Below are 26,354 nucleotides of genomic sequence, written 5' to 3'. Positions count from 1 at the left end.
ACAGTAATTGAATGGCATTTCACCTCTGTAACCACTGATCAGATTAGCCAATAACTGCTGTTTAAAATGTCTAAAGGGCGGAAGCTGTGTCAAATAATTTTGTGATCTGATTAAGCAGAGAATTGAATTCAGTTGTGGGAGTGGGTGGACGGTGAAGGGGCTGTCGTGTGAAACCCAGGGCTCATGGGATTGTGACAAAGTCATGCTGGAAATGACTGATGATGAACCTGAGTTTCTTTGTATCTTTATTGAACCAGCATGGAAGGAGGACATTGCTGGACGGTACTCAGACACTTTCATCAGTTACAGCTGACCAGGAAGCAGGGCAGAGGACGGTGGAACACAGAAAAGTTGGGACTTTGTCCGTTAGGCGATGGCCAATCATACTCCACCTCTACCTCAGAACACAGTTTCCTTCTTGCTGGTAGGTTGCAGTTGTAGCCCAGCCTCCAGATGCTGTGGCATGAGATGATCCTATTGGCTTAAAGGCTGAGTAAGCCTGAGCTCAGGTGGGGCATTTCTGTTCTGGTTTGAGCCAGGTGGCCTGGCCAGAAGGCACCTCCAGCAGTTCTCAGATCTTCTCACATACAGGGCCAGGCCACAGCCTCCCTCCACATTCCTCCCTTCCCCAGTGGAAGGCTCAGCTTTAGCCACTTGCAGCTCCCCAGGTTCTGCAGATGAAGCAGTGGGAAGGGGTCCAGGTGCTGCACTCACCTTCCTCCTGCTAGTGCTGAATGGTGACACATCGGGGCTCCTTAGAGCCAGGGGCAGTGGGGCTGTTAATCGGGGTGTAGCAGTAACACGGGGGGAGACAGAAGAGCTCTTAGCTTCAGGGTGTGGGTGCAGCGGTGGAGGGGGGCAGGAGGGGGAGCTGTGTGTCCCTCTTTGGCTGTATGTTTTGTATCTGCGAAGTGCCGAAGGGCACAGCCGGTGATCCTGCTGCTGCCGCCGGCGGCACGATGATGGTGCTGTGCTTCTTCAGGGGGCTCTCCCGCAGAATGGGCGATAGCTGCTGCTCCTCCTCTTCCTCGCCCCCTCGTGCAGCCCTGCCCAGCATGCACGCCAGGATGCCCGCAGCCCCCAGGGCCCCGGCCACGGCGCACAGGACAGTGCCCACCAGTCTGCAGGTCACCAGGGCATGGTTATACGCCATCGCCTGCAGGTCAAGCACTATAAACTCTTCCTCTCCGATGCCCTCCAGCTTCGGGGGCACCAGGTACCCTGTGGCCAGAGCTGCAGCTCCCATCAGCAAGAGCGGCACTCCAGCTGAGAGACTCACCTGGGGGCCGGGATGCAAAGGGCTCAGTCAGCATGCTACTAACGAGAGGAAAGGCTCTACCACCGGGGATGGGGACAGAATGGCCTAGGGCACTGGCCTGGCACCTCCGAGAGCTGGGTTTCTAGTCCTGGCTCTGCCCTTGGGCACTCCTTTCCCCTCTCTGTGCCTCGGTTTCCCCTCCCATCCTTTGTTTCTAGACCATCTGCTCTTCGGGGCAGGGACTGTCTCTTGCAGTGCCTGGCACCCGGCGCACCTAAGACAAATGAACAACCCCAGCCCCATGGAGAGGCCCCCACCATAACCCCTGAGTCCCATTCCCCAGCTCAGATAACCCTAGGCAGTTACCCAAGGCCAGTGGCCAGCTGCTAAAGACCAGGCACAAGAATCATGGGCTCTAGATTCAAATTCCTGGCCGGTAGGTCCCCTGGATTAGGCATTTGGGAAGCTGCTTAGCGAGACTCATTAAAGAGCCTCTCTCTTGCCCCGCATGGAAAATGTTGCCCGATGAGCTGATTCTGTGCCCAGGGCCTCTGCTTTCATTGCCGGCCCGGGGATGGGGCGTCTCTGATTCTGCAGGGGCACAATGAGGACTCGAGCGAGGGGAGGAGAGGTCCGGGACCATGCCAGCACAGCGGCTGAATTGCATCCAGTGCTGCTGGCTGATTCATTTCAGGGAGGTGCCAGCTGATCTCTGGGCTACCTGCACAGTTGATCTGGTGACCCTGCATCGTCACATGACCAGATGGGGAAGCTCTGGCTTGAGATCCTCCTGAGTGCTGAGCTCCTTCCTCCTTTCTGACTAGCTGGGAAGCAGCGAGACATTGCATCTTAGGGTCTGTAGCATGGTGGTTAGCTTGCATGTGCAGCGTTTTCAAGGGGTAGGAACTGGAGGCAGGGAGTCAAGACTCCTGGGTTGCACCCCCCTTCTGGCCTGAGACAGGCTGGTCTCAGCCTGTGTGTGCCTCAGTTTCTTCCTCTATAAAAAGGGGCTAAGGATCCCTCCCTCCCAGGGCTGTGAGGCTGAGTTAAGATTTGTGCTGGGAAGTAAGTTGAGACCCTCCGATAAAAGGGAAGTTTGGACTGGGACAGTGTGGGCTCACCTCCAGCTCGGGGTGGCTTTTCCTCTGAGTCCCTAGCGGGTCCCTAGTGACCAGTGTTCAGACATCAGCTCTTCGCTGCCTGATTGAAGCTGGACAGGTGCACACTTGTAACTCAGCATGGGAACAACTTAACGAGGGCTGTGGGGATTCTCCCTCAGCAGCCAGCTTTAGATCTGGATTGGATGGTTTCTACAAGATCGGCTCTCGTTCAAACAGGGATTATTTCGGGGAAGTCCCCGGGTCTGTGCTGGACAGGTCAGACTAGCTGATCACAGTGGCCTTGGAATCTGTGGGTTCCGCAGAAGCCCAGGGCTGGTTTGCTGCTTGCCAGCACGGAGGGGAGAGGTCCTGGGGAGGGGCAGATGAGGGCCAGCGCCATACTTGCCTCAGCCGGGCAACTCTGCGCTCCAGAGAGCTGGGTGATCCCTGACGGCTGAACTGCCCGGCATCTCCGGCACGCTGTGTCTCATCCTCCTCTGGCCCTAGGGAAGGGTCTCTAGCCTCCTGACGGGGGGGCCAGAGAGGGTCCCTGGACGGGACAAGCCAGGCAATCCAAACCGGGGAGGAGGGGAAGGAACCCAGGCTCTTACTGTGGGCTGGAGAGTTCCGGGGGGAAATCCTGGGATGGGGCTTGACCGTCCCAGAGGTGACACCCAGATAGGGTGAGTGACCCTTGACCCCAGGCTCCAGGAGCAGAGCACCTCCCAGCAGGGGCTAATGGTGCTGACGTGGTTCTTACCTTCCAGACGAGGGAGGGCCATCCGCCGTGGGCACGGGAGACTGGGGGTTCGGTCACGTCGTCAGCCAGACTGGCGCCGGTGCAGTCCTCGTAGAAGAGGTGCAGGTAGGAGCGGACCCCGTACCACTTCCCGCGCTCCACATTGGGCCCCCGGCTGCAGCCGCACAACTGGTTGCGGGCAGGCATGGGGTCTGGGGAGGAGATTGAGAACACCCGTCAGGACATCCCTTCATGGCTGATGCTGAGCTCAGGGACTTGAATGCCTCCAGGAGCGGAGCTAGCCCTGTGCCCCGTGGGCACGGCACGTCGGGGATACCCACAAGACACGTCCAGGCCCCATCCTGCAGCCGGATGCCAGGACACAACTGCAGCCAGACATTCACATTCTGCTGAGCACAGTCCTCTCCTGAGGTGAGTGACTGTGGGGGGCACCCAGGAGTGCACTGCTGACTGGTGCCTTTCCCACAGTGTGAGCACAGCCCACCCCTGAGCCTGTCCACTGTGTCTAGCTAGAGGGTGTCCCCTAGTGGTTAGAAGACAGACAGAACCTAGGACTTCTGGGTTCAGTTCCAAGCTGTGCTGATAACTAGCCAAGTGGCCTTGGGCCAGTAACTTAATCTCAGTGTGACTCAGTTTCCCCAGATGTGAAATGGGGGTGATGACCCTTTGTGCCCATCACAGAGGACTGGGCAGCGTGCTTCGGTTCATTCACGTTCCGCAGGGAGGGAGGGTCTCCAGGAATATGGAGAGTCAGAGCCAGTCTGTAAAGCTCCAACTCAGTTTTCGGTTCCCCTGCTCTCACCCAGTGGCCAAGAATGTTCCCCCCGCTCTTTCTGAGCGTGCTCCCCACCCGTCTTGTGGGGCAGGACACCCCAAAGTTGGGTGCCACCTCCCTCCCATGGCAGGGTGGGCTCCTAGAGCCCTTTCCCAGCTGGAGACACCAGGGAACGGCTTCGCCTTCATCTTCGTCAGGACATGATGTTTGAAACCTGGCCCCGATAAACTGGGGGCCTAGAGGATCTGGTTAGCCAGGGCTGAGGGGTTAATGGCCAGGGCATGGGATAATAGTACGCGGGGAGGGGGAGCTGAGGGGTGGGCATGGGGACAGGAGTGAGGAGACAGGAGTGACGGCTCCGAACCACCATCTCAGCCTCCTGAGAGCGCCTCCTGCTGGTACCAAGGAGACATGGGCATTCTCAGTGGGTCAGGACTAGTATCCTAGGCCCATGAGGGGCTGGACTGGGCCCTTCAGAGCAGGGCCAGCCCTTGCTGAGCCAGGGCCCTGCTCCCACGGCTCCCCTGCTCAGTGTCAGGTCTCTGCCCCATTGATGTCAAGGAGGGTTTGGCCAGGACCACAGCCCATCATCCTGTGGGCAGAGTCAGCCTGCAGGACCTGGGAAGGGCCAATGAGATGATTGTTGGGTCTCCCCCCACGAGGACGTTGGGAGAACCTGCAGCCCGGTGCTTTGCAAGCCTTGGGCAGCCGGGGGGGGGGGCAGCGTGAGTTTCGCGTGCCCGTACTCCCTGGCGGTCGGCTCCAGAGTCACTGGCTCAAGTGGAAGCTGAGATTGATGCCTCTGGTGCACCCACCGATCGGGGGACCCTTTCTGGGTCCCAAACACTGGCCAGCCCTGCCACTGAACCGAGACTGGCTCCATCCTTCCTATGGGCCCAGTCTCCTGCCAGGAGCCCCCAGGAGTGCAGTGGGGCTGCGGGAGTTCAGCTGCTTGCAGAATCAGGCCCTAGATCAGGGTATCCCCAGTCACCCAATCATGTGGTGGAGGAGGGGGGGCAGCGGAGGGGCTGGGACCACTCAGTGCTGCCTCCTCATGCTGAAGCAACCCCCCTGCCCCCCCCCACTTTTCCTATAGGGCTCACACCCACCCTGTTCTGCCTGTCCCCACCAATCACCGCGTCCGCCTTCAGTGGGGCTGAGTAGTGCAGCCTGGGGCTGATTGGGCATTGCCATGGGAACTGCCTCGGTGGGGGCCGCAGTCATGGCTGGGGCTGGGGTGCTGACAGCAGAGCTGGGGTGTGGGGCGGGGGTGGAAATGGCGGAGCCTCTCTGCTGGGCCCTGCGGGGGATGAGGGGCAGGGGAGAAGGGGGACCCCTCAATCCCAGGGGGAGGGGGTTTGAGAAGGATCTAGGGGCCAAATTCCTCACTGGAGTAACCCTGGTGGAGTCACCGGAGTCGCACCCAGGGCCGAGGGGCTGCTCGGAGAGGCGGGTCCCCCACCCTCTGAAAGCGCTGTCCCAGCACTGAGTGTCTGTGTTAATTTCAAGGAGCCCAGGCCTGGCTGGGGCCTTGCCCTCAGCACTGACACATCGCCCAGCCGAGAGACATGCCACGGGGCCTGGCATGGCGGAGGGTGATCCTGCACCCACAGGGCCTGTCTGCCAGCCATGGTGGTTAGCACAGGGTCATCCGATACGGCACCTCCCATCCTTGAGGAGCAGCAGCCCGGGCATAACCCCCCCCGCCCCAGTTCCAGCCAGTAGAAGCATCCCTGCCCACACAGGCTACACCCTGATGCTGGGTTTGTGGCCCGGTTACTGGCACTGGGGCATTTGTCTTTCCTTCCCTGCTCTGTACCGAGAAGGCCCATGTCCGGGCAAGAGGTGTCTAAATCTGGGCTCTGTGAGGGAGCCCTGTTGGCACCAGACATCAGAAAATCTCCCCCGCTCCTTGGCGGGTGAGTCACAGGCGAGTAAACTGTCTGCATCGCTGCATCTCATTCTCTCCCCTCCCCGCTGATCACTCCCCCCACTTCCTTCCTGCACTTCCACACATGTCCAGGATTTTAGCACATCGAGTTCCCCTTGTGCCCTGCTTGGCCCTGAGGCCGAGCTGGGGGCCCTGAGCCATGCCGAGCTGCCTCCCCCATGGTGTAACCTGTAGCAGTTCATGGAGCTGCACCCACTGCCCTTACCTCTGGCTGAGCTCCTAGCGCATCCTTTCCCCTTGGGGTTCTGCCTCTGGGGATGGCCCCTTTGCCTGCGGGACGCCCTCGGGACCAAGACCCGTAGCGGGACGACAGATCTTGCTCCGACGGTATCCAAACTGCACCGGGTGCCTCCTCTCTCTGTGGCTGGCTGGGACGCAGAGGGTGCTGGCTTGGGCCAGGGTTTGGCGGCCGGTAAGAGCCGGAGTTCTTTTTCTTTTCCAAAGGGCTCAACAGCACCCGCTGAATTGGAGGGTGTGAAAGGGGAGGGAGCCGGGCTGCGGGGGGCAGGCAGGTCAGTAAGGAGGGGGTGATGGAGGAAGGGCTGTTTACCTGTTGCAGCGGCCAGCTAGCCCAGCATCTGCCTGGCGTTTCCCAGCCAGCTGAAGCTTGTGAAAGGCTGGCTCCGCACAGCCGTGGAGCTGAGCAGTGTCTGAGTCAGAGGAAGAGAGAGGATGCGTGGCTGTGTGTGTCAGCGGGTCTGAGGGGATAGAAACATGTGGAGGAGCCGTCAGTTGCAGCGCTGGGGAGTGCGGTGTGCCGGGGCCGCTAGGCAGAGCGTGACCCCAGCCTGGCAGTGCAGCAAGGGCCCATCTTGCTGGCAGGGCAGCCACATTGGTGGCAAGATGAGAGGGGCAGAGCGGAGAGCCGCTGTCTCCACGGTGCCTGGGCAGGGCAGGCCTGCAGCATCAGACTCTGCCCCTGGGCAGGATTCAGGTCTCGGAGACACTGGTGTAAACCCAGGACTAGGACACCTGAGAGTAGAATCCAGCTCCTGGCCTCTGGGCGTGATGGTGGGTCCAGCCTCCAGGGCATCCAGCAGCCCCCAGCTGGGCTGCACAGGGCCATAGTTCTCTCCAGAGAGCCCAGCCAGGCTGGCAGGGATGAGAATTTCCCTCAGCCGTGGAGTTTCACTGGCAGCTTGTCGCTTCGAGGGCACGTCCGCAACTCCCTGTTGTGCCATCAAATCAAAGGCAGCTCCCTCAAAATCCATCGTCTTCCCCTGGGGCTTGCCCGGTGACCCGGCAGTTAGTGACCGTGCATGGCCTCTCTGTAGGAACCACATTGCAAAGGGCAGAGCTGGGAATAGAACCCAACCCAGGCGTCCTGACACACAGCCCCCCCACCCCAACTGCTAGGCTACGCTCCCCTCCCTGAGCTCAGACTAGAACCCAGGAGTCCTGCCTGCAGTCCAGTGCTCTATCTCACTAGCTCTCCAGGCCTCCCTTAGAAGCAATGTTCTAGCATAACCAGGGCTTGCCGCAGGTTTGCTGGCTGTCCTGGGCTGCATTTCGGCCTGATCTGGGGCTCGTAGCACCTTCCCCAGCTCCCTGCCCTTGGAAGGCACATGATGCTCATTGCTCCCTGAACCTGCGCAGGGACAGATGACCCCTAGCTCTGAGTGGGGGAGCCCCAGCATAGCAGGGTGACACAGCAGGGCCTGGCCCCAGCTTTGGAGCCACAGAGAGCCTTTTTGGCCCCAATGCCTTTCTCTCCTGAAGGTCTCATCTCTGCGTTTCTCCACCCCTTCTCTCTCACTCTGGTCCTTCTCTTCCGTTCTCCCCACACTTTTGCGCTGCCTGCCAGCCTTCTCTTTCAGCTCCCCCCTGCACCTCCTCTCCTGCCAACCCCCTCTTCCGCCATGTTCCTGCCTGGCGACTGAGTGCCCTGCAAAGAGGAATGATCTGCAGCTACTTTCCCTGTGCTCTGATCATCTGGGGCAGAGCCAGCGCTGCACAGAGATGGTGCGGTGAAGGAGTACCAGTTGGGCATGATGTAGCGGTCCAGCGAAGGAGCTGTGAGCATGCAGCACGTGGCCTCTCAAAGGCTCCGTTGCTGGGGCAGAATTCTGACCCTGCGTTCAGCCGATCACATCGGTTGCTAAAGCAACATCCCTACAGTGGGTTTGGAAACTTTCTGTTGCTAACAAACCCAGAGGAAACTGAGCTGCTGCCAGGATGCTCGGGTGAACCCAGGGGTGGGGACGGCACACATCGGAGTCTACTTCCCAGTGCTCTGAGGCTGAGCAATCCTGGATACTGGGCTGTATGTGACCATGGCAGCTGGGACCCAACACGAGGCTGGGCACCCCACAGACACTGATGCCCACTGGGGAAGTGGGCACATCATAGGCACAAAGACGTGGCATAGCATTCATGAGGCAGCGAGCGGGAGAGGGATTTAGTCATAGTGGCTGCTGCATTGAGAGTAACCCAATGCCCTTTGGGGGCACGAAAACTGGGGCCAAAGCTTGGTGCTCGGTCACCATGCAAAGCTGCCCGGCCATGCCATTCCGGGAACCCACTGTGATAGTACAATCTGCTCTGGCTGTAGGTCCCACTGTGTCTGCCTGCATGCCCCCACCCCCGCACGCCTGGGAGCTGGGGGGATGTCAGGAGGGGATCCAGGGAGCAAGTTACACTGGTGCTCCCGTTGCTGTCTCCCCACTTTACCAACTCCTTGCTCGTCTCCCTGCCTTGCTTACAGCATCCACTGGCTTGTTTGTGACACTCCCAGAAGCAGAGAGGTCATGCCCAGCCCTCCACACCTGAGGCTGCTGATAGCTCTCTCCTCTCTCCACTCACAGGCGAACACGGACTTTTAATGCGAGCCGTTACATTGAGACCGGATGTCTCTGCAAGAGACCCTCTGGCTCAGCCAGCAAAGCGGGGCTGGGTGCAGGAATCCCTGGGGGAGAGTCTCAGGTCTGCGCTTTGCAGGAGCTCAGGTGAGATGATCCTAATGTACCCTTCTAGCTGGCAGATCTCTGCAGCTGATCATGGCAGAGCCCGAAAAAAAGCTTTTCCAAACTAACCAGACGGGATCACTTCGACCTCGGTTTTCACTCGCTGCCCACTAGGAATTCAGAACAGAGATGTGCTTTACGCTTTGTCATGGTAGGGATCAGCTCTCAAATGTAGGTTGGACCGAACTATCACCCTTCCAAATTTAGGGCCAAGTTCTGCTTTTGGTTGGAAGGATGTAAATCTGGAGTCACTCTGGATTTAATCCAGTGTGAGATCAGAAATTGAGTCATAGAGAGGCTAACTCACAGGGCTCAACTGGGCTTTGTGGAGGGCGTGGTGAGTGGAAGTTGGAGAGATGGTTGATTTAATTCCAAGTATCTAAAGACCCGTTTCTCCTCATTCTCCCAGAAGGAATTGATGATGGGAAAGGACCTGCAGGGGAGATGCAAGACACATGGGGAGAAAGGAATAACTGAGGGGCTAGAAATATAAAAGGAAGAGGAAATAACTGGACTGGGGAGACTACAGACCTTTGAGTTGGCTTATTATAACAGGGGCGGGATGCAACATTTGGAATCTACCCTTTCCCCCTCCAAAAAAATAAAGCTTTGGGGTATTCAGAGGCTGGGGGTTTGATCTGGATCCAAGCTCCCTCAGAACATAGAGGGGATTTGGTTTGGATCTATCCCTAACAAACGGTAGATCCAACCAGGAAGGGACCCTCAGCCCTCTGGTTACGTGTTTGGTCCTGCTGTCACCTTGGTAACAGCTGCTTGGAGAGCAGAGGACAAGACGAAAACAAGAGAGTTGGGTGTTAATTCCTTCGGGCGCCTTGGAGACAAGGCTTCCGGGGCAGAGGGGTGTATCTGGGTCTCGAGTCTCCCGTTGTTGTTGTTGTTGTTGTTGTTGTGCTCAGATTTATTTTACTATGTAAATGCAGTGGGATTAGGGGACGCGGCTCAGAGGCGTGAGCTGCCCTGCAGTTCACCCAATCCTGTAATTCCCCAGCTGGTGTAATCACTTTCTAATACTGGATACAGACAAGAGACCAGCTGCCCAGCCTAATCCGGCCATGAATTTCGGAGCAGTTCTAAAGGGATTTGAATGGCTCTGTTATTTCCACATGGGTTTTATCTGTGGCGGGGCGAGCTTTTCAATTCTTCCCAGAGCCTCTCGGCAGTTGGCTCAGGGGACGGCTCGTTTACCATGAGTCATAGGCCGGCGCCACCGCCCTGTTGCCGTGGAGACAACTTTCGCTGGATGCTGAAGTTGACATTCATAGGCTGTTGGTTCTAGAAGGTGGACCTGGGAGGCCCTTGCCACCCCAACGATAATGGATTTAGGGGTGTCCTGAGCCCTCTGGAAGGATGAACATGCAAGAGATCCTACTGGAGCTGCTCGAGCCATCAGGTCTGGTCTGCTGATGCTTCGGAGGAGAGCAAATAAACCCCATTATGGCATCTTCGCCCCAAGGGTCTCAGTGCTCTTTGGGGGTATTAAACATGAGCAGTTTACTGCTGGGGGTTAGCTGACTTGCCTCCACCCAGGTCTCGTGATTCCCAGTCCCGGACCTGTACCACAGCCAGGTGAGCCAGGCTACACACAGTGTAGGGCTCCAAATGCCTCGCTGACCCCCACCCTGATCCGCTGACACCCTGACCTGTCAAGTCAGATGTCGCCCCCATCGAAGGATCGCAGCGGTTGAAGCTCTGAGTGAAGTGCTTAGCCCAGAGGGCACAACAACTCTGTCTTGCTAGCGAGCCAAGGCAGGGGAGTGTGGTACTTAGTGGCTTGGGGTGAAGTCCTGGCCCCACTGAAGTAAATGGGAACTTTGCCATAGATTTCAGTCTAGCCAGGATCTCAGCCATGGCCTCCATGAGGTCGAAGCGCTAGTCCAGACTCCAACGGTGTGACCGTGAGCAAGTCTCTTACCCTCCCCATCTGTAACACGGGGCACTGGACACGTTAATTAGCTAATGGTAGACAAGGGCTGGGTGTGCACAGTGCTGCAGCTGAGCAGCGATGGCTGGAGAAGGTCCCACATTCCCATTCCGAATAGCCACCGGGCCTGGTACTGCAGCCCTCCATCCCATGCCCTCGACCCCAGCTGGACCCATGTGCCACAGTGCAGTGTGTAAAAAGAAAAGGAGTACTTGTGGCACCTTAGAGACTAACAAATTTATTAGAGCATAAGCTTTCGTGAGCTACAGCTCACTTGCCTGACAGACCCAGCTGGTACGACCCCAGTGCATGTGGCCGCGCTGTGCCTGCCACAGGCAGAAGCTGCTTTTTGGGAGCATGGCCGCATGCTGCAGTGAGACACACCAAGGACCGGGGAACAGAACAGCTGGACCCTCCCCACAACCCAGTCCAGCCGGGCCTCTCTGCTGAGCCTTGCCCACATGCAGGGCCAGTGAGCACTAACCACAGGGGTGGGTTTTGTGGGGCGGACTGAGAACACCCGATGGCAATGTCAGCGACCTCCAATCCCTGCTGTCATGGGACTGATTTCAATCGGCAACCCAGGGAAAGCTCCAGCCCCTCTGCCTCTGGGCTGCCTGTTTCCCTGGACTGCGCTCCCATCTGCCTGGTATGTCCGACGTGTCTTCTGGGTCCCTCAGGCCCCTTTGTGCTCTGGCCTGCCACTGGGAGGCTGAAGGTTAACTTACTGCCCTTGGCACTACACAGCCTGCTTTCACCTGGCTGCCCTGGCAAACCCAGCTCCCAGCCTTGGCGTCTCTCCATGGCTCCGGGTGCTGGAGCCTGTCTTGTGTAACAGGTGAAGGGGGCTGGGCTGGTGTCTAGTACTCAAGGGTCACTGATGACAGCTAGGCTGGTGTTTGACACGGATGTTTAAAGGGGGGTGAGTTTTGGGCCTCAGATTGTTGCAACAGGACAGTGGAAGTCCAGCAGAGTCTAAATGTTTGGGGTTTGGTGTGTTTTTAAAATATACCCTTTCCATGATTAAGCTCTTTCTTTTGCTTCCAAAAAAGGTTTATATTTCTGGTATCCACAATAACCAAGGCGTTGTGCCCCCTGCTGGCTCTTTGGCAGCTGCTAACCAGCTAATATTATTCCCAGACCCCAGTAACACTGAGATCCAAAGGACGCTTTGGCAGGACACCATGCTTTATTCAAGGGACTGATTTGATAAAATTATTTGTGTTCATTTCAGCTTTGAGCCAGACCTGGTGATTGAGATCCTGTTTGCCACACACACAGTCCTGCAGGCTGCTGAGTGCCCCTCTCCCCTTTTCCATGTGCGTGTGTGCATACACAGCACACAGAGGACACAGCGCAGACGCACGCACCTTTAAAGGGTAACTCAACACTTTATTCTTCTCTCAGCTCCCAGCCTTCCCTGCAAAGCAAACAACAAATGCGTAATTTGCTATTTTAATGGGAGAAGCAAATCCCAGGCATTGTCTCAGGGTGTGAATGAGCTTTTTCACTATATTAAAAACGGGGCATGTCCCGGAGTTCTGGCACAGTTAAGAGTGGAGGGACTTTGGGGCCGGTGGGTTGTTTTAAGGGATTCTGTTGGGCGGAGTCGCCGTCAGAGCCTCTGGGACAAAAAGGGCCCTAGTTTCCTCTTCACTCCCCCCTTTCCTTGGGTGGAGGATAGTACTGGCCCCCAAGGTACCGTCCTGTCAGTAGCTGCTACCCCCGCTGGCCAGCAGATGTCACGGTGACCTACACAGCAGCAGTCTCGTTTCTTGTCTGTTGGTCTCATAGAAGCGTGGGGGGACCCTGCCCTGGGCTGCTCTGAGGCTCAGGCAGGTCTGGGGGATGGTGCCAGAGAAGGAGAAGAGGAGACTCAAGGCAGGTGGGTCCCTGTACAGTCTGGCTCCTTTGGGACACTTGTAACACACCCTCTACCCCGTAGGGCGGAGGCTGGTGGTGGGTGCAATGCAAAAGCTGTGTCACCTTGCCTGTGAGGTTTCCATTCACCTCAGTGTGTTGATGAATCACACAGAAAGAGGGAGCAGGTCCCCAGGGAGGGCCTAGTGACCTGAGCCTCAGGTCAGAAACACCTGAACTGCTGCAAGCACAGGCCTGTGTCCATGCAATTTCCTGTGGCACAGAGAGAGGGGCCTCATCAGAGACTTTGAAAACCAAGGTCTCATCTGCTCTGTGTGGGCATGAAAGAATTCCCAGCACTGTTCCAATGGTTTCCTTGAGCAGAACTCCCCCCAACCCCGGCTGAATGCCAGCTCCCTGTCTGTCTGCTGCCCTATACCCCAGAGGTGGCTGCATTTCCGTGATGCTGCATATAATGGTATGAAATGCACCGTATGCATGTGAAGGGGAATCTCACTTTCCCTACCTGTAAGAGGGGGGATACTAATTCCTACCTGCCTTTGCAAAGTGCTTTGAGATGCCAGGATGAAAATGTTATGTAAGCAAAGAGCATTATTGAACCTAATTAGGGGACCATGCTACAAGCAGAGGCTGAGGCTGGGAATGTGGCTCTTTTGCTCTGGTGTATAGATCTTGTGAGCAGGGGCATATTACAGCTTAACTGTGCCAGAACTCCGGGACATGCCCCGTTTTTAATATAGTGAAAAAGCTCATTCACATCCTGAGACAATGCCTGGGATTTGCTTCTCCCATTAAAATAGCATATTACATGGGGACATTCAGGGATAAGACAGGAACAGAGCATGCAGCTCTACTGAACCACTGTGAACAGCTCCAGGGAGGGAATGAATGGGGACTGGAGATGGTCATCATGGAGAGCGGGGAGGAAATTTTCCACCAAAAAGGAATTTTGACCCAGAATCCAATGAAATTCATGAAAACATTTCTGCGAGATTCGTAATGTATTTTTGGAGGGAGAGGATTTCTGTTCTCCCAGATTTCCAGGTGTGTCTGTGAAGGGTGCGGCTCCTAGTTCTAGGGCATTGCTGAACTCAGAGGCTGGGGATTTGCCCCTTCTACATTGGAAGTATCTGTGCAGCGGAACTACAGTGAGAGTTGCCCTTTTCAGCGGCAGCGGTAGTAGGTAGGCCTTGTGCTGAGCAGAGCTGGGCTTGGCTGGTGTTTGGATGGGAGATCGCCAAGGAAAATCTAGCCACTGCAGTTGGTGGCAGTTCGCTAGCCGGTGCTTTTCCCTCCAGTCAGTAGTAGATCAGTGCAGGAGTCATTGGGCCCTGCATTTAACCCTAGTGTCTCTTAGAATGGGTAGTGAGTCACGTCCATACTATTAGCTATGCTAGTAGCTGTGATGACATCTCGGAGCATGCCTAGCATGAACTAGAAGTTTCCCAGCACCAGGGCATGCTGAGACTGAGCTCAGTGTTCATGTGTTTAATAAAGAGGGCTGGTCTTTCACTCCCGCCACCAGGCTTCTGAGTGTGTTACAACAGTAGTTTTCAACCAGGGTACATGGACTCCTTGGGGTACACAGAGATCTTCCAGGGGGTACATCAACTCATCTAGAGGTTTGCCTAGTTTTACAACAGGCTACAGGAAAAGCCCTAGCGAAGTCAGTACAAACTAAAATTTCAGACAATGACTTGTTTATACAGCTCTATGTATTATTCACTGAAATGTAAGTACAGTATGTATATTCCAATTGATTTATTTTATAATCCTATGGTAAACATGAGAACGTAAGCAATTTTTCAGTAATAATGTGCTGTGACCCTTTTGTGTTTTTATGTCTGGTTTTGTAAGCAAGTAACTTAGCGAAACTTGGGTGTACGCAACTGCGTTACAGTATCCCAGCCAAAGTCCAAGTCAGGCCATTACATACTGCTCCGTGTGTGTGTGTGTGTGTGTGTGTGCGCGCACGCTGTTTGTAAAGCCCCTGGAGGTGATGGCTCTGTATGAATGGATGATGCTGTTTGGACTCGTAAGCACATGGCTTGCAGGATTTGGTGATTTTGTGGTGTCCGTGGGGCTGGTAAACTGTGGTTCAGCTGGCTGGATCAGAGGAAGGAGCATGCTATTCCAACCTAGGGGTTCTTGTGCAAAGAGAGGGGGCATTGATTCTGATCTCTCAGCAGTGTAAATCAAGAGTAACTCCGTTGTAACCAGTGGTGTAACACTAGTGTCAGGCTGCCAGCGTAGGTGAGCTGAGTCAGAAACAGAGGCACAAACCTAGCGAGAAGAGCACCTGAGGCAGACCAAGAATACACTTTATTCCATAGTTACAACAATCAGTATAACCATTAGCCGAGCTTTCACATAACCAGTCCGGGACATTTCACACACACTGTTCGGATGTACCAAGTGCCGTTACTTTCCTTCATCTAAAAGCCTATTTCTCCAAGACAACAGATACAGGAACCTTGTCACTAACACAACAATACAAAAGAAAACCCAGAGCGCTTGTAGCACCATTTGCAGGCTGGAGTTTTTCTCCATCCACACCTGCTGACAACTGTAAAGCGTTGGGAGGAGGTTTGGGAAAAGGGATGGGGGTCGCATCCCCAGAGCCCTGCTGGCCACAATCCGTGGAGTTTGTTCCTGAGACAAGTTTTTATTTATCTATATCGATGACTCGAATGTGTCACACACGCGCGCGCGCACGGCAGCAAATTACAGGCAGCAGGGACGCGGGGAAAGGATAGTCACAGCAGAAACTAGCCAAGCGATAGAATGAGAGAGAAGTCAAAATGCGGGGGCGTCTCTAAAGCACTAAAACCACATGTCACAGCAGTTCACCATGGTTCACAACTCTTTCTCCTCTGACAAAGGAAAACAAGAAAAGCCTACGGGAAGTGGGAGCGGAGAGGACGCAAATGCTCTTTGTGCTTAAAGTCAGGAGGAAGGAGGCTGCAGAGTAGCATTTTCCTCTTGCCACCGTCCCGATTACTCCTTCCAGGCCCTGGCTCTGCAGCTGTGATCAGGCCCCTGTAGAGAGGATCCTACCTGGGGCCTGCTCCTGAGGAGGGTTTAGCCTGATGGTTTGTAAACTAACTGGAACCAGAGCCTGCTATTCCCTGCAGGATCTCTCAGGCCAGGCCACAAAGAGCCCAGCATTCCCCCCAGTCTCCTGTCTGCCCCAAGGGGCAGAGGGAACCCGCTGTATCAGATATGGATGCAGGGGTGGACAGGACATGTTTTGGCCTGCAGCTCTGGGGGCAGCCCCTGAGAGGAAGAGAAGAGCCTGGCCCAGGACAGGCTCTGCTCTGTGTTTTGCAGTAATCCTTCCAGACTGGAGTTCCCTCTACCTGAGCCCCCTCCCGCCACACACACAGAGTAGGGGGAGGGGTCTGCAGTCCCGAAGAGGGCATGCGCAGGGACCCAGCAGAGTGGCTTCCTCCCATGCCTTGGAGCTGCCGGGGTGGGGGAGGGGAAAAAAAGCTGGCCAATGAAACCCACCTCTTCCTACAAGTGAGAGGGGTGAGGATGCAGCCCCCACGCCCTGTCCATTCTCCTCTCCCCTTCCCGACAGGCGTTCTGGGCAGCTGGGCGGGCAAAGAGCAGAAGATGCTCTTGGTGAGGCGGGACGTGTATCACACGTGTATCCCCAGCACCCACATACCCAGCCACGCCACCTCAGCCCATGCACCCTCGGGTGGCACTCGTTGAGTCTCTGTTATTGCCCCCTGGAGTGCTGCTCCTAACCCTGGCTCTTGTTACTGGCTGGAATGTCTTAGACAGACACAGCCCATCAGCCCCAGTACAACTGCCGGTTCTGCTCTCCCTGCGCTCTGAGTCCACTGGCATGGACCATTTCCCTGGGGGCTTCAAGAAAGCATGAGATCCATGGGCTGGCTGCGAGGCAGATGCTGTGTGTTTGCTGGTTGCACCACACCTGCTGACTGCCCTACAAACTGTACTGCCTCCAGCTGGTGTCACCTGCTAGCAGCTACCCCTATTCCTGCAAATACCCCCTACTGCGAAATGGGGGGCCCAGCACACCGCCAGAGCCCCTCCATATACAGCCCTTCTGACCACACTTATCTCAGAGCGTGCTGCTGCTCTCCAGGTGTCACCTGCCTTTACATCTGTGACTCAAACCCTTCAGGCCAGGTGGGGCCCCATGACTGCACCAGAAGGGCCTGCTGGTGACAGTCACTGCATGCACCTGAATGCCAAGACCCCAACCCTGTAAACTGCTCTGCAAGGGAAAACCCCCATGCAGTGGGGCTCTGAACAGATATGGGGACCTGCCTGTATGGAAAGCTTGCAGGATGGGGGTCTCAGAGGGCAGCACCAGTCATGGGCAGTGGTGGTGCTGGCAGCAAGGACAGTTCACAGCAGAGCCTGGGGTTTGCGGGCGTATTCCTGAACAGTCAATGCTCATTTTAAAAGTTACCCTCTGGGCCACTGCCATCGTTCTAGGGACTGGTGCATGGGAAGTGTCAGGCTAAGAAGAGAGAGTCCGTGGGCCATGCTCTGGGGAGTGAAGCACCCAGAACCTGCATCCCACCTGCTCCAAAAAAAGTAGGCCACTTTCATGGGTTGCAGGAAGTCCCTCCCTGGGAGCACTGTACTGGCAATCCTGCAATCCCTGCCACAAGAATGCGTTGGGAGCTGAAAACACCCAATCGCTGTGAATATCAGCCAACATTTCCTCCTTCCAAACAGCCAAGTCCAAACTGTTCCCACTGAAGGCCAGGGCTTCCCTGGGAAGGGCCAGCCCCAGCACCGGCTGTGTTCAGGGGATATGTTACTTTCTCAAGTTGCTGACTTGCTTTCCTCGCCTTGGGAGGGCTGACACCAGGGCAGCCAGGCTGAGGATTCTGGTGACATCTGGAAGCAGGCTGGCAGAACCAGCCCCATAAAGGTCCATTTACAGCACTGGGTAAAGACCGACGACCTCTGACTCAGCCCAGCATAGGTCCCTGTAGGCAGCAGGGCGCACCCGGGGGCTGCCACTCCTGGGCAGAGCTGAGTGACCACCAAGGTTGTCTCATGCCTTGATTGGATGCAGCACAAGAAGAGAGACAAATTCCAAGAAGGCGCTTAGATCCTAAAGGGCTCTGGGTGTCCTGGAAAGCACGGGAGGAGACAGACCCTCCTGCAGCCAGCATGTGCAAAGGGCACTTCAGCGGCTGGATTCCTGAGGATCAGAAGTGATGGTACGGCCAATTCCCCCAGGTTCTTTAAAGGTAGGCCCTCCTCTGCGTGGGTATGAAACCCTTTGGGATCCATTGACCTGCCAGGTGCCCTGCTGGGAAGGGAAGGGGGGTGGGGTTTTCATTACAATAGGCCTTTCTGGCCTCCACCTGGGGGGGAAGGAAGCTGCAGGGGAAGAGCTCTGCATTAGAAGCTGAGTGACGCAGATGGGCTGTAGTGTCCCCGCCTCGTGCCACTGCTGGTGAATGGGCTGCCTTGAGCAGGGAATCTTGGGGAGCATCTGTAATTCATGTGGCTTTCCATGGGTTTATTTGGTTTGCTAAGGTCTGTTCACTACATTGTATTTTAATGGCTTGCAAGCCTTGGTGCGGGAGAAGGAAAGGTGAGGCTGATATAGGAAACATTTGTTCTGCTCAGTAAGGATCCCTTGCTTTTTGCATATTTGCATTATGATCTCAGTGCTCTTTAAACCTAGTTTATAAATTTGAATCCATATATACACACACACATATCTATAATATTTCTCAAATGTATCCCGAGAGCTCAGCTGATCAGCTGGGGACTAGGGGGTTGGAATGTCCTTGGGAAAGGACTTTCTGAACACGCCCACTTGTCCCCGTTCAAAGTCTAACATCTGGGCCATTTAAACCAAAGCCACTTAGATTACAGTTTGACTCAAAAGTCAACAGTGCTCTACATGAGGCCCTGCACAGGACCTGATTTTCAGAGGCACCACTCACCCATAGCTCCCAGTGGAGGTGGTAGGTACGCAGCATCTCTGAAGATCACGCCGGCGTTAAGAGTCGGGACTTTTTGAGTCATGTTGTTTCATACGGCTAGACAGTTTCCTAGTGAAGGAGATCCCATTCATACCCGAGGACATCCAGACTCTGAGCTTCAGCCGAGTCTGAATGGAAATCCTCCCAGCTGTGGGAACTGGGGAATTCTGACCTAGAGTCAAGCAGCCACCTGAGAAACAGCCCTAGGAGCCCAGGACAGGTGAGGCAGAGCTGCTGAGAAACAAGGGGACAAGCCCTGCCCCGACTTCTGCAGCAATATAGTACCCCAGCATGTCTGCATTCAGGGTGCGCCTCTTCCTGAGAGATGTTCGAGGGGCTGCCTCGCTGGGGTGGGGGTGGGGGATCCAGGGCAGAGGAGACCTCAGAAGCTGTATAAAGCAAGAGTTCCCTGATGAGCCGAGGGTGGATAGCTGTGGGGTTTCTTCAGGGCTAAATCCCGTCCCAAGCCACCAACAGGACAGTGCAATCTCAGACCCGCCCCGCCCCATCCCCTCACCCTTTCCAGCCAACTGGGATTTCATCTTGCTTGGGGAACTGCTTCCTCCAGCACCACCCCCCAGTCTCAGGCTGTGGCCAGGGAGCAGCTCGCGCCCTTTCCCGGGCCACTGAACAAAGCACATTCATACCTGGGCAGAAAGGTCCCTTCCTTCTGCAGCATTGTACCGTGCCTTTAAATCCGAGCCTGCCATTGCAGCCATATGTTTCCAGGCAGCAGCAGGAGGAGGTGGTTTTACTGCAGGAAGGAGACATTAGCAAAGGCAAGGAAAAACCGAGCCAAAGAGCCCTTCAACCAGGGCATTCCCTGCCAGAAGCCCCAGGTCACTTGTCTGCTGGGAAACCTGCCCTAAGGCCCAGCTCCACAAAAGGGTGCAGGCACTGTGAATTGGGAAGCATCCCCAAGCAGGACAGTTTTATTCGACCTTCAGTCACAGACCTGGCTCAGCCAGGCATCTGGCTTTGTTGTTGTTGGTCCCTTTTGGGTGGTCGCTTAAGGCAGATTTCCCTGTGGCTCCCCCTCCGCAGCAAGCCCTGGATCGGCACACTGCCCGCAAAGCCGCCTCACCCTTGGCAAGTCATCAGAACGGGGAATGGGCAAGACTGGCACCGCTGGCGAAGACCAGACAGAATGAATTTTGAGCAGCGCAGGGCTGGTGTGGGCGAATCGCCAGCAATGCCAGGGCTCAGGGCTCAGCCATTCAGTGCTAAAATCAGGGTGCGGTGCAGAAGGAAGCAACATGTGCCCACTTTCCCCACCTTTGGCTCACCTCTCGTATTAACAGGGAGCAGGGTCCTTTCTCGGAACAGGCTCCCCACACAGCGTAGTTGCCTGCACGAGCGTCTGGAGAGAGGAACAACAGCCTCTCGGATCCACGTGCAAATCACGTGCGTGCAACTTTGCTCTTTCCCAAAATGAGTTGCGGGGAGCGTGCGCGCGCCGTTGCAACTAGGCAGGGACGGAGGCTTGTCCCGCTGGAGCCCCAATAAAACTGGGTATCGGAAGGGTGGGAGAGCACGAGTTGTACATGCTCCCTGACAGCCCTATAAACCCGGGGATGGATGGACCCAACTGGGCTCTCTTCCCAAGGGCTGTTCGAAGGAAGAGGAGAAAAACGAAGGCAGGTTTGACAACGCACTGAAATAAAAGCAAAGGAAACTGGTGATTCCCAGACATGCAAAGGAGTGGGGAAGGAGGAATGGTGGATGAAAATTCATTGGGAGGGGGGAGGTGGCCTCTGCTAGCAAGAGAGGGCAGGAGGGAAAAATCTGGGGTAGAAGCGAGATGGAGTGGGGGGAGTGTCTCTCAGCAGTGGAGGGATGGATGGCGGCAGAGCTGAGCAGCAGCTGGAAGAAGGGGTGGGGGAAGGGGAGACGGGAGAAGAGAGGTTCACAATGAAAACCTGATTAGACACTCAAATTTCATGGCAAAATAAAGGCCGTGTCAAGCCCATACTCCCCAAGGCTTCGGGAATGAAAGGTGATGGCCCAGCCCAGCCACCGAGCTGCAGCCCCCGTGGCTCTGGACCAGAGCAGGGCGACTGAGCTAGCGCTGGGAGAAGTGGGTGTGTGCAGCGGGGGATGGGGTGATCGGGAGTGTCTGCCTTTGAATGTGTTCAAGGCAAAATACCTGATTCCTGCATGTAAACAGCTGGTTTTTCTTCCTGTTTTTTGATACAACCTGATTGTGGAAAAGAGTTACCTGCCGAACGCGGGACTCAGTACGTAAAGACCAAGTCCGAGATGCTGGACATCAGCCAGTCCCCAGCAATCATCTCCGTCACCTCCGGAGTGCAATAGTCCGGGAACTCAAAGTGAGAGGTGACTCCCAAGGGGAAAAGGTCGAGGTCTTTGTCGAAGACTGACCAGTCCAGGGCTCCGCAGGCTGCGCTCGGCTGGGCTTTCCCGGGCAGGACACCCAAGAGCTCTTCCTCCAGCTCTTCGTCAGAGGAGGAGAAGGAGGAAGGCGGGGATGCAGTTGACATTGGGGAGGGGGACCCACTCTCTGGGGAGCTCACCTGCTCCGGGAAGGGCTGCGCGGTGGGTTCTGGGTCCTTCGGCTGGCGGGACTCAACGGAGTCGTCCCTCTTGCTCCTTTTCTCCCCAGCTGCCCGCACGGCGGGGACCATGTGCCAGAACTCCTTGCCAGGTGCCTTTGGGCAGTCCTCAAAGGGCGTCTCCGACAGCCGCACCTCTAAGAGGTCCTCTTCCATCTTGAGGGTGGACTCTCCCATCTGGCAGCTGGAGTCATGCTTGGAAGGCTGCCTTCTGCTGGAGGTGACCCGGCTGAGGACGGATGGTTTTATCTTCACAGGGAGCCTTGGTCGGGACTTGCTGGCCCCTATTTTGCCCTTTTTCCTGGGCCGGTACTTATAGTCTGGGTAGTCAGCCATGTGTTTGAGCCGCAGGCGCTCCGCCTCCTTGACGAAGGGGATCTTCTCTGAGTCCTGCAGGAGCTGCCACCTCCTGCCCAGGCGCTTGGAGATCTCAGCATTGTGCATGTCCGGCCACTGGTCCATGATCTTCCGCCTCTCGTTCTGCGACCACACCATGAAGGCATTCATGGGCCGTTTGATGTGGCCACTCGGTGTCTTGCACCAGGCAGGCTCGCCCTTGCTGCCGGCTTCCTGGAGGAGCAGGGAGTCTTTGGTGGCTAGCTGGGGACACACCTCCCTCTTGGACTCGACTGCGCGGCTCCTCATGTTCCTCTGCTGGACCATGCTGCTGCTGAAGAATTGCTCCCAGATGCTAAATGCCAGTCAGGGTTATTTTCATTGTCCGGAAGAAGAGGAGGAGGAAGAATCTTCTGCTTGCTTAGCGCTGGGGAAGGTTCTTCAGCCCGTCCGCCCCCTTTTAACTCTGTCCGTCAAAGCAGCAGGCGAGGAAATTGATGGAAGTGGCTTGGCACCTTTACAAAAAACGGCCCTGCCTCCCTGAGATGTTTCACTCCGCCGGCCGGCTGGGAAGCGGGCTGTGCAAAAGGCAGGCTGGCTCCTGAATCAATGGACGGTGAATTAACGCCACGCCGGTCTCTCCTTGTGCTCCACGCTGGCTTGGCACTGCACCGGAGCGCTGCAGGGGTCCCACCAGCCTGGAACACGCGAGCCCCCGAGGGCGGGGGGAAGGGGATCGATACAAAATAAATGGGTGTTAAGAATGCTGGCTCTTTCTCCCTATTCTTTCCCAGCCAGTTGCCTCCCTGTGTCTGCTCCCTAGTGCCTGCCTTGCTCGCCAGCTGGAGCCAATGCCTTGCACTGCATGCTGTCTGCACGCCCTCCCCGTCTCCCTCTCTCTCTGGTGCCTTCTCTTACAGCTCTGCCGAGCTGTCAGCCAGCGCTGGCTCCCCCAGACGCTCTCCGCCCCTCGTGTGCAGTCTGGGGGCTGCACCATCAGCCGCCTCTAGTGTAAACACCCAGGTGCTTATTCTGTCAATGGGAGGCTCCGCCCAGGCAGGCGCATCATTGGTTGCAGGGCAGGAATGGAGGATTTGCATCCCCCAATAGGCTTTCCCCGAGGAAGGGGTTGCTAGAGAGAATGTCAAACTTTCTCCTGCTCCCCCCCACATCACTTACCTGGGATCTGAACCAGCCCTGGGCTGACATGGCCGCAGGCATGGGGGGCACGGAGCCCCAAATTCACGGTGCAGCCTGGCGGGCAATGCCCAAGCCTCTGTTTATACAGCGCTGTGCACCGGGACCCTGCTCTGGGGGAAGGGAACAGGTGAGCGAAGAAACCAAGCGAATCGCCCTTGTCGTTGCTGGCGTCCCCTCCTTGCGACTTGCTGCCTCCTCCTCCTTGCATTGACCCTAATGTGGCGTGGCTCTTTCCTGAGATCAGAAACCCTCCCGGTCCCTGCCCCGAAGAGCCTACACTCTGCCCCAGACAGCGAGGGCACCAGGCAAAGGAGGGAGGTCGAACCAAACCACGCCACTGCAAGTTGGGTTCTGCTGTCAAAGCACTGACCCATTCTGGGGCCTGGGGCAGGAGCGGATGGCCGCGAAGGGGAGGGTGGTGGCAGGGAGTGAGGTGAAAAGAGTGGGGTTTCAGAGGGCCTGGGAGAGTGATGTCATCCTGGTCTCTTGTAACTCTCCTTCTGTGAGGGGGTCAGCACGCAGCACAATCAAAGCAGCGGACCCTCACCCTGACACATGGTCATAGTGCTCGGTGCTTCCTGTGTGCTGAATATCTCAGAGCACTTGACAAACCATGCCATGGGCAGGCCCACATCACCCCTGTGGGGGAGGTCTTACTGGGACACATACATGCTGGTGTAATGTCACTGCGGCCAGTGAGTTACACCACCGCTGAACTTGGCCCGTTGTCATTTTACAGATGGGAAAACTGAGGCACGGAGCAGGGCAGTGACTTGCCCAAGGTCACACTGTGAGTCTCTGGCAGAGTGAGGACCTAAAGCCTCACAGCAGCCTATCAAGGGCCACAGTGGGGAGAGGCGCTCTCCCCAGGACCCAGCCCCAGACCTGCCATGGCGGGGACAGACGCTCTCCCCCAGCCCCAGAGTTGCTGCAGGTGGGGAAAGGCACCTTTCCCCCCCAGCTCAGGTGCTGCTGCGAGGAGAGAGGGCTGGGGGAGTCCTCTCTCGCTGCCATGGCCCCGGGGCAGCCTGCACTCCAAACCTCTCATCCCTGGACGCACCCCAGAGCCTGCACCCTCAGCCGGAGCCCTCACCCCCTCGCACCCCAACCCTCTGCCCCAGCCCTGAGCCACTCCCACACCCCAAACCCCTCAGCTCCACCCCCCACCACACATCACCTCCATATTGATGCACATAAAAAAATTCATTCCGCACACGGATGGGAAAAATTAGAGGGAACATTGGTGAGGACTGGAATCCAGAACACCTGACTCCCAATCTAGTGTTGTAACCACCTCACACGATGTTCTTGCTTCTAGCCCACCAGGCATTTTCGCTCCCTGCTCTAAGGACTCATCTCCCTGGTGTCTGTTTGATCCTCTCTGGAGGAATCTGCTGCCCCGGGTCTGGCTCTGTTTCATTGTTGCACTCCCACAGCCAGCCCAGCACAGGAAGCTAGAGGCTGAGGTTGTAACTCCATGGACAGAATCCAGTTGTCTCCTGGTCTTGAGCCTCCACTACAGGCTTGTTATTTACAAAAGGCCGACACTGCAGAGTCTGAACTCTCTGAATGCTTCAGGTAGCTCAGATCCAGAGTTTGGGCAGCCCTGGCCCAGCCCTGGTGTGACCAGGTTTGCATCAATAGCAGTGTGATCAGACCTGGCTGGAAGCCTCTTGCAGCCCCGGCTGCGCTCCTTCGCCCGGGGCTGGACCGAGGCACAGTGTGCAGATATTGGATGTCATTTGCAGGCACTGTCGGGCTAGACGCATGCCCAGCCGAGCCCCAAGGTTTGGCCTTTACCTGTAGGAGCCCTAAGAACATCTTTTTTTAGAGCATCGTGTTGAGAAACTAGCTTAATCCATATTGAGGCTTTATGCCTGTGGAGTTATAGGGGCATAAAATGGGTGTAACCAGCATTGCCAGCTGCAGCTATTCCAAAATCATGAGTCAGGCCTTAAGGTAATGAGACTGGCTTAACAATCATGAGCTTTCAAATTGACTTAGTGTTAGGGTCTTTGGCTTTGCCGCCAAGGTTCTGGGCCTTTGGGGTTCGTGTGGTCAAGCTTTCCTCTGCAACCGCAAAAGAGTAAAAACTGACTTTTTAAAAATAATGACAGCTGAGAGTCTCATATAATCACCTGACTCCAGGAGCTGTGTCTTTCAGGAAAACACCAGCTGTCACGAGACATGCAATAAAATCGCTAGTGTTGGCCCCACTGTGTAACCCTCTGGCAACCCAGCCCACAGAGTGTGAGGGTCGCAAGGGGTGAGACGTAGGAACACAGTGGACCAACAGCCACGTCTTCAAATGTGGGTTCAACAAGTGTGCCTGAAAATGACACATGCAACCATTTGGCCAAATCCATGCACAGCATAACACCACAGCTTCAGTGCAGTTATGCCGTGGAGGAATTTGGCCCATTGCTTTTAGTAAAAAACAATGCCTTTGTATCCACTGCCTCTCGGTTACACATACAAATTGGGTAACTCTGGACGCAACAGGACTATTTTATTGCAGCTTGATCAGTGTAGCTCCCGGGATGTTAGGATGGCAGCCCCGGTGTTTGCAGTGCATGCAAAATGTGGCAGCATGTTTGGCCAACTGAGCATTTAGGAACATATCCCGCCTGCTTTTGCACTTTATGCAACAGATGCATCAGCAACATGCTTTGTTTGTGGGCAAAGCTTTACGTGGAGCAGGGGCAGGACCCACCTGGCTGAAGGATCTGTGGCTCGTTGATTGCCCTCCTTGGGCTTTGAACTCTTCCTTAAAGCACAGTGTGGTGCCCCATCCACTCCGTGTGGGAGCATGCGTTCACAGTGATGGCTCCAAGAATATGACTGAGCTCCTGGTAGAGGCTCGGTTTGGTTGCTGTTCCCTCCTGGTCTTTGAAGAAGCCTTAGCATCACATTTTCAAGCAAGTTGAACATACAGTTTAGCATGCAAATAGGTGTGCAGTTGTGCACCCAGATTGCATGCTCAATGAGGGCTGTTACACTGGCAGATTGGAAACGTGCTCCTGCACTTGGACAGTTCCCTTCATTTCCATGGGAAGTGGCCAGATTTGCACGTGCATAATAAACTCACAATTACACGCACATTATGAATGCACAATTGCCTTGTGGAATCATTTGCGAATCTGGCCCGTATTGGCTAATGTTGTGTGGGTGTGAGTGTAGGTGCCGGAGGGACTGGTGGGGGGGTTGCTTCAGGGAGTTTTTATCAGTCACTGCTGGCATCCTGTAATTGCACCTCAGCCTGAGCGCTCAGGTGGGAGGGTGTCTGATACATATTTATTACCAGTGTCATTTGCATATGGCAATGCTGGTCGGGCTTGCAAAGGCAGGCTTTGTGCAGGCAGCATGGCTGCCCTGTTGTAGCCTCCTTTGGTACTGTGTCCCCCCGTCCCCCCCCCCCCCCGAGTGTATGTCGCTGAGGTGCAAACACTGGGCTGTGGGGAGGACTCTGGCAGCCAGCGAGCTCTTAACCCATCCGCTGCAGAGCTCCCATCCTCCAGCGGTGAGCCTTCAGCATAGGCTCAGGGCTGTAATTGCAGCTTTTTATGGATCTGGGAGCGTGACTGGGGTATAATGAGAAGTTGGCTCCCCCTCCCCCACCTGA

The 26,354-nt window shown here is 55.9% G+C and overlaps 2 protein-coding genes and 1 long non-coding RNA gene across 4 annotated transcripts; 1 reads left to right on the top strand and 2 right to left on the bottom strand.

The window, feature by feature from the left end:
• Positions 1–223: 223 nt before the first annotated feature.
• Positions 224–12,617, top strand: LOC122456430. Its single transcript, XR_006275354.1, has 3 exons — positions 224–424; positions 3,126–3,529; positions 11,984–12,617. It is a non-coding gene; the product is annotated as an uncharacterized LOC122456430 (long non-coding RNA).
• NRSN2 (neurensin 2) lies at positions 227–6,533 on the bottom strand. Of its 2 annotated transcripts, none has more exons than XM_043495746.1 (3): positions 6,395–6,533; positions 3,119–3,309; positions 227–1,279 (listed from the first exon to the last, which is right to left on the bottom strand). In XM_043495746.1, the coding sequence occupies exons 2-3, from the start codon at positions 3,302–3,304 to the stop codon at positions 830–832; spliced, it is 636 nt and encodes a 211-aa protein (XP_043351681.1). In that variant the 5' UTR covers positions 3,305–3,309; positions 6,395–6,533; the 3' UTR covers positions 227–829. The 2 variants fall into 2 exon arrangements, with proteins under 2 accessions (XP_043351681.1, XP_038226083.1); XM_038370155.2 differs by having other exon boundaries at positions 228–1,279; positions 6,050–6,533.
• Positions 12,618–14,933: 2,316 nt separating the features above from the next.
• Positions 14,934–22,522, bottom strand: SOX12 (SRY-box transcription factor 12). The gene has a single exon (XM_038369055.2). The coding sequence runs from the start codon at positions 21,857–21,859 to the stop codon at positions 20,858–20,860; it is 1,002 nt and encodes a 333-aa protein (XP_038224983.1). The 5' UTR covers positions 21,860–22,522; the 3' UTR covers positions 14,934–20,857.
• Between the last annotated feature and the right edge of the window lie 3,832 nt (positions 22,523–26,354).

Source organism: Dermochelys coriacea, chromosome 13 (assembly GCF_009764565.3).
Source record: "Dermochelys coriacea isolate rDerCor1 chromosome 13, rDerCor1.pri.v4, whole genome shotgun sequence".
Classification (NCBI taxonomy): Eukaryota; Metazoa; Chordata; order Testudines; family Dermochelyidae; genus Dermochelys; species Dermochelys coriacea.
The sequence above is the reverse complement of the archived record's forward strand: the minus strand, read 5'-3'. Positions and strand labels throughout refer to the sequence as shown.

Bases quoted from the DNA above. Each gene is read 5' to 3' on its own strand.
- NRSN2 (XM_043495746.1), bottom strand. From the start codon at position 3,304: ATGCCTGCCCGCAACCAGTTGTGCGGCTGCAGCCGGGGGCCCAATGTG. The intron at 1,280-3,118 runs GTAAGAACCACG...CCCGGCCCCCAG, and splicing joins GGCCCTCCCTCGTCTGGAAG to GTGAGTCTCTCAGCTGGAGT.
- SOX12 (XM_038369055.2), bottom strand. From the start codon at position 21,859: ATGGTCCAGCAGAGGAACATGAGGAGCCGCGCAGTCGAGTCCAAGAGG.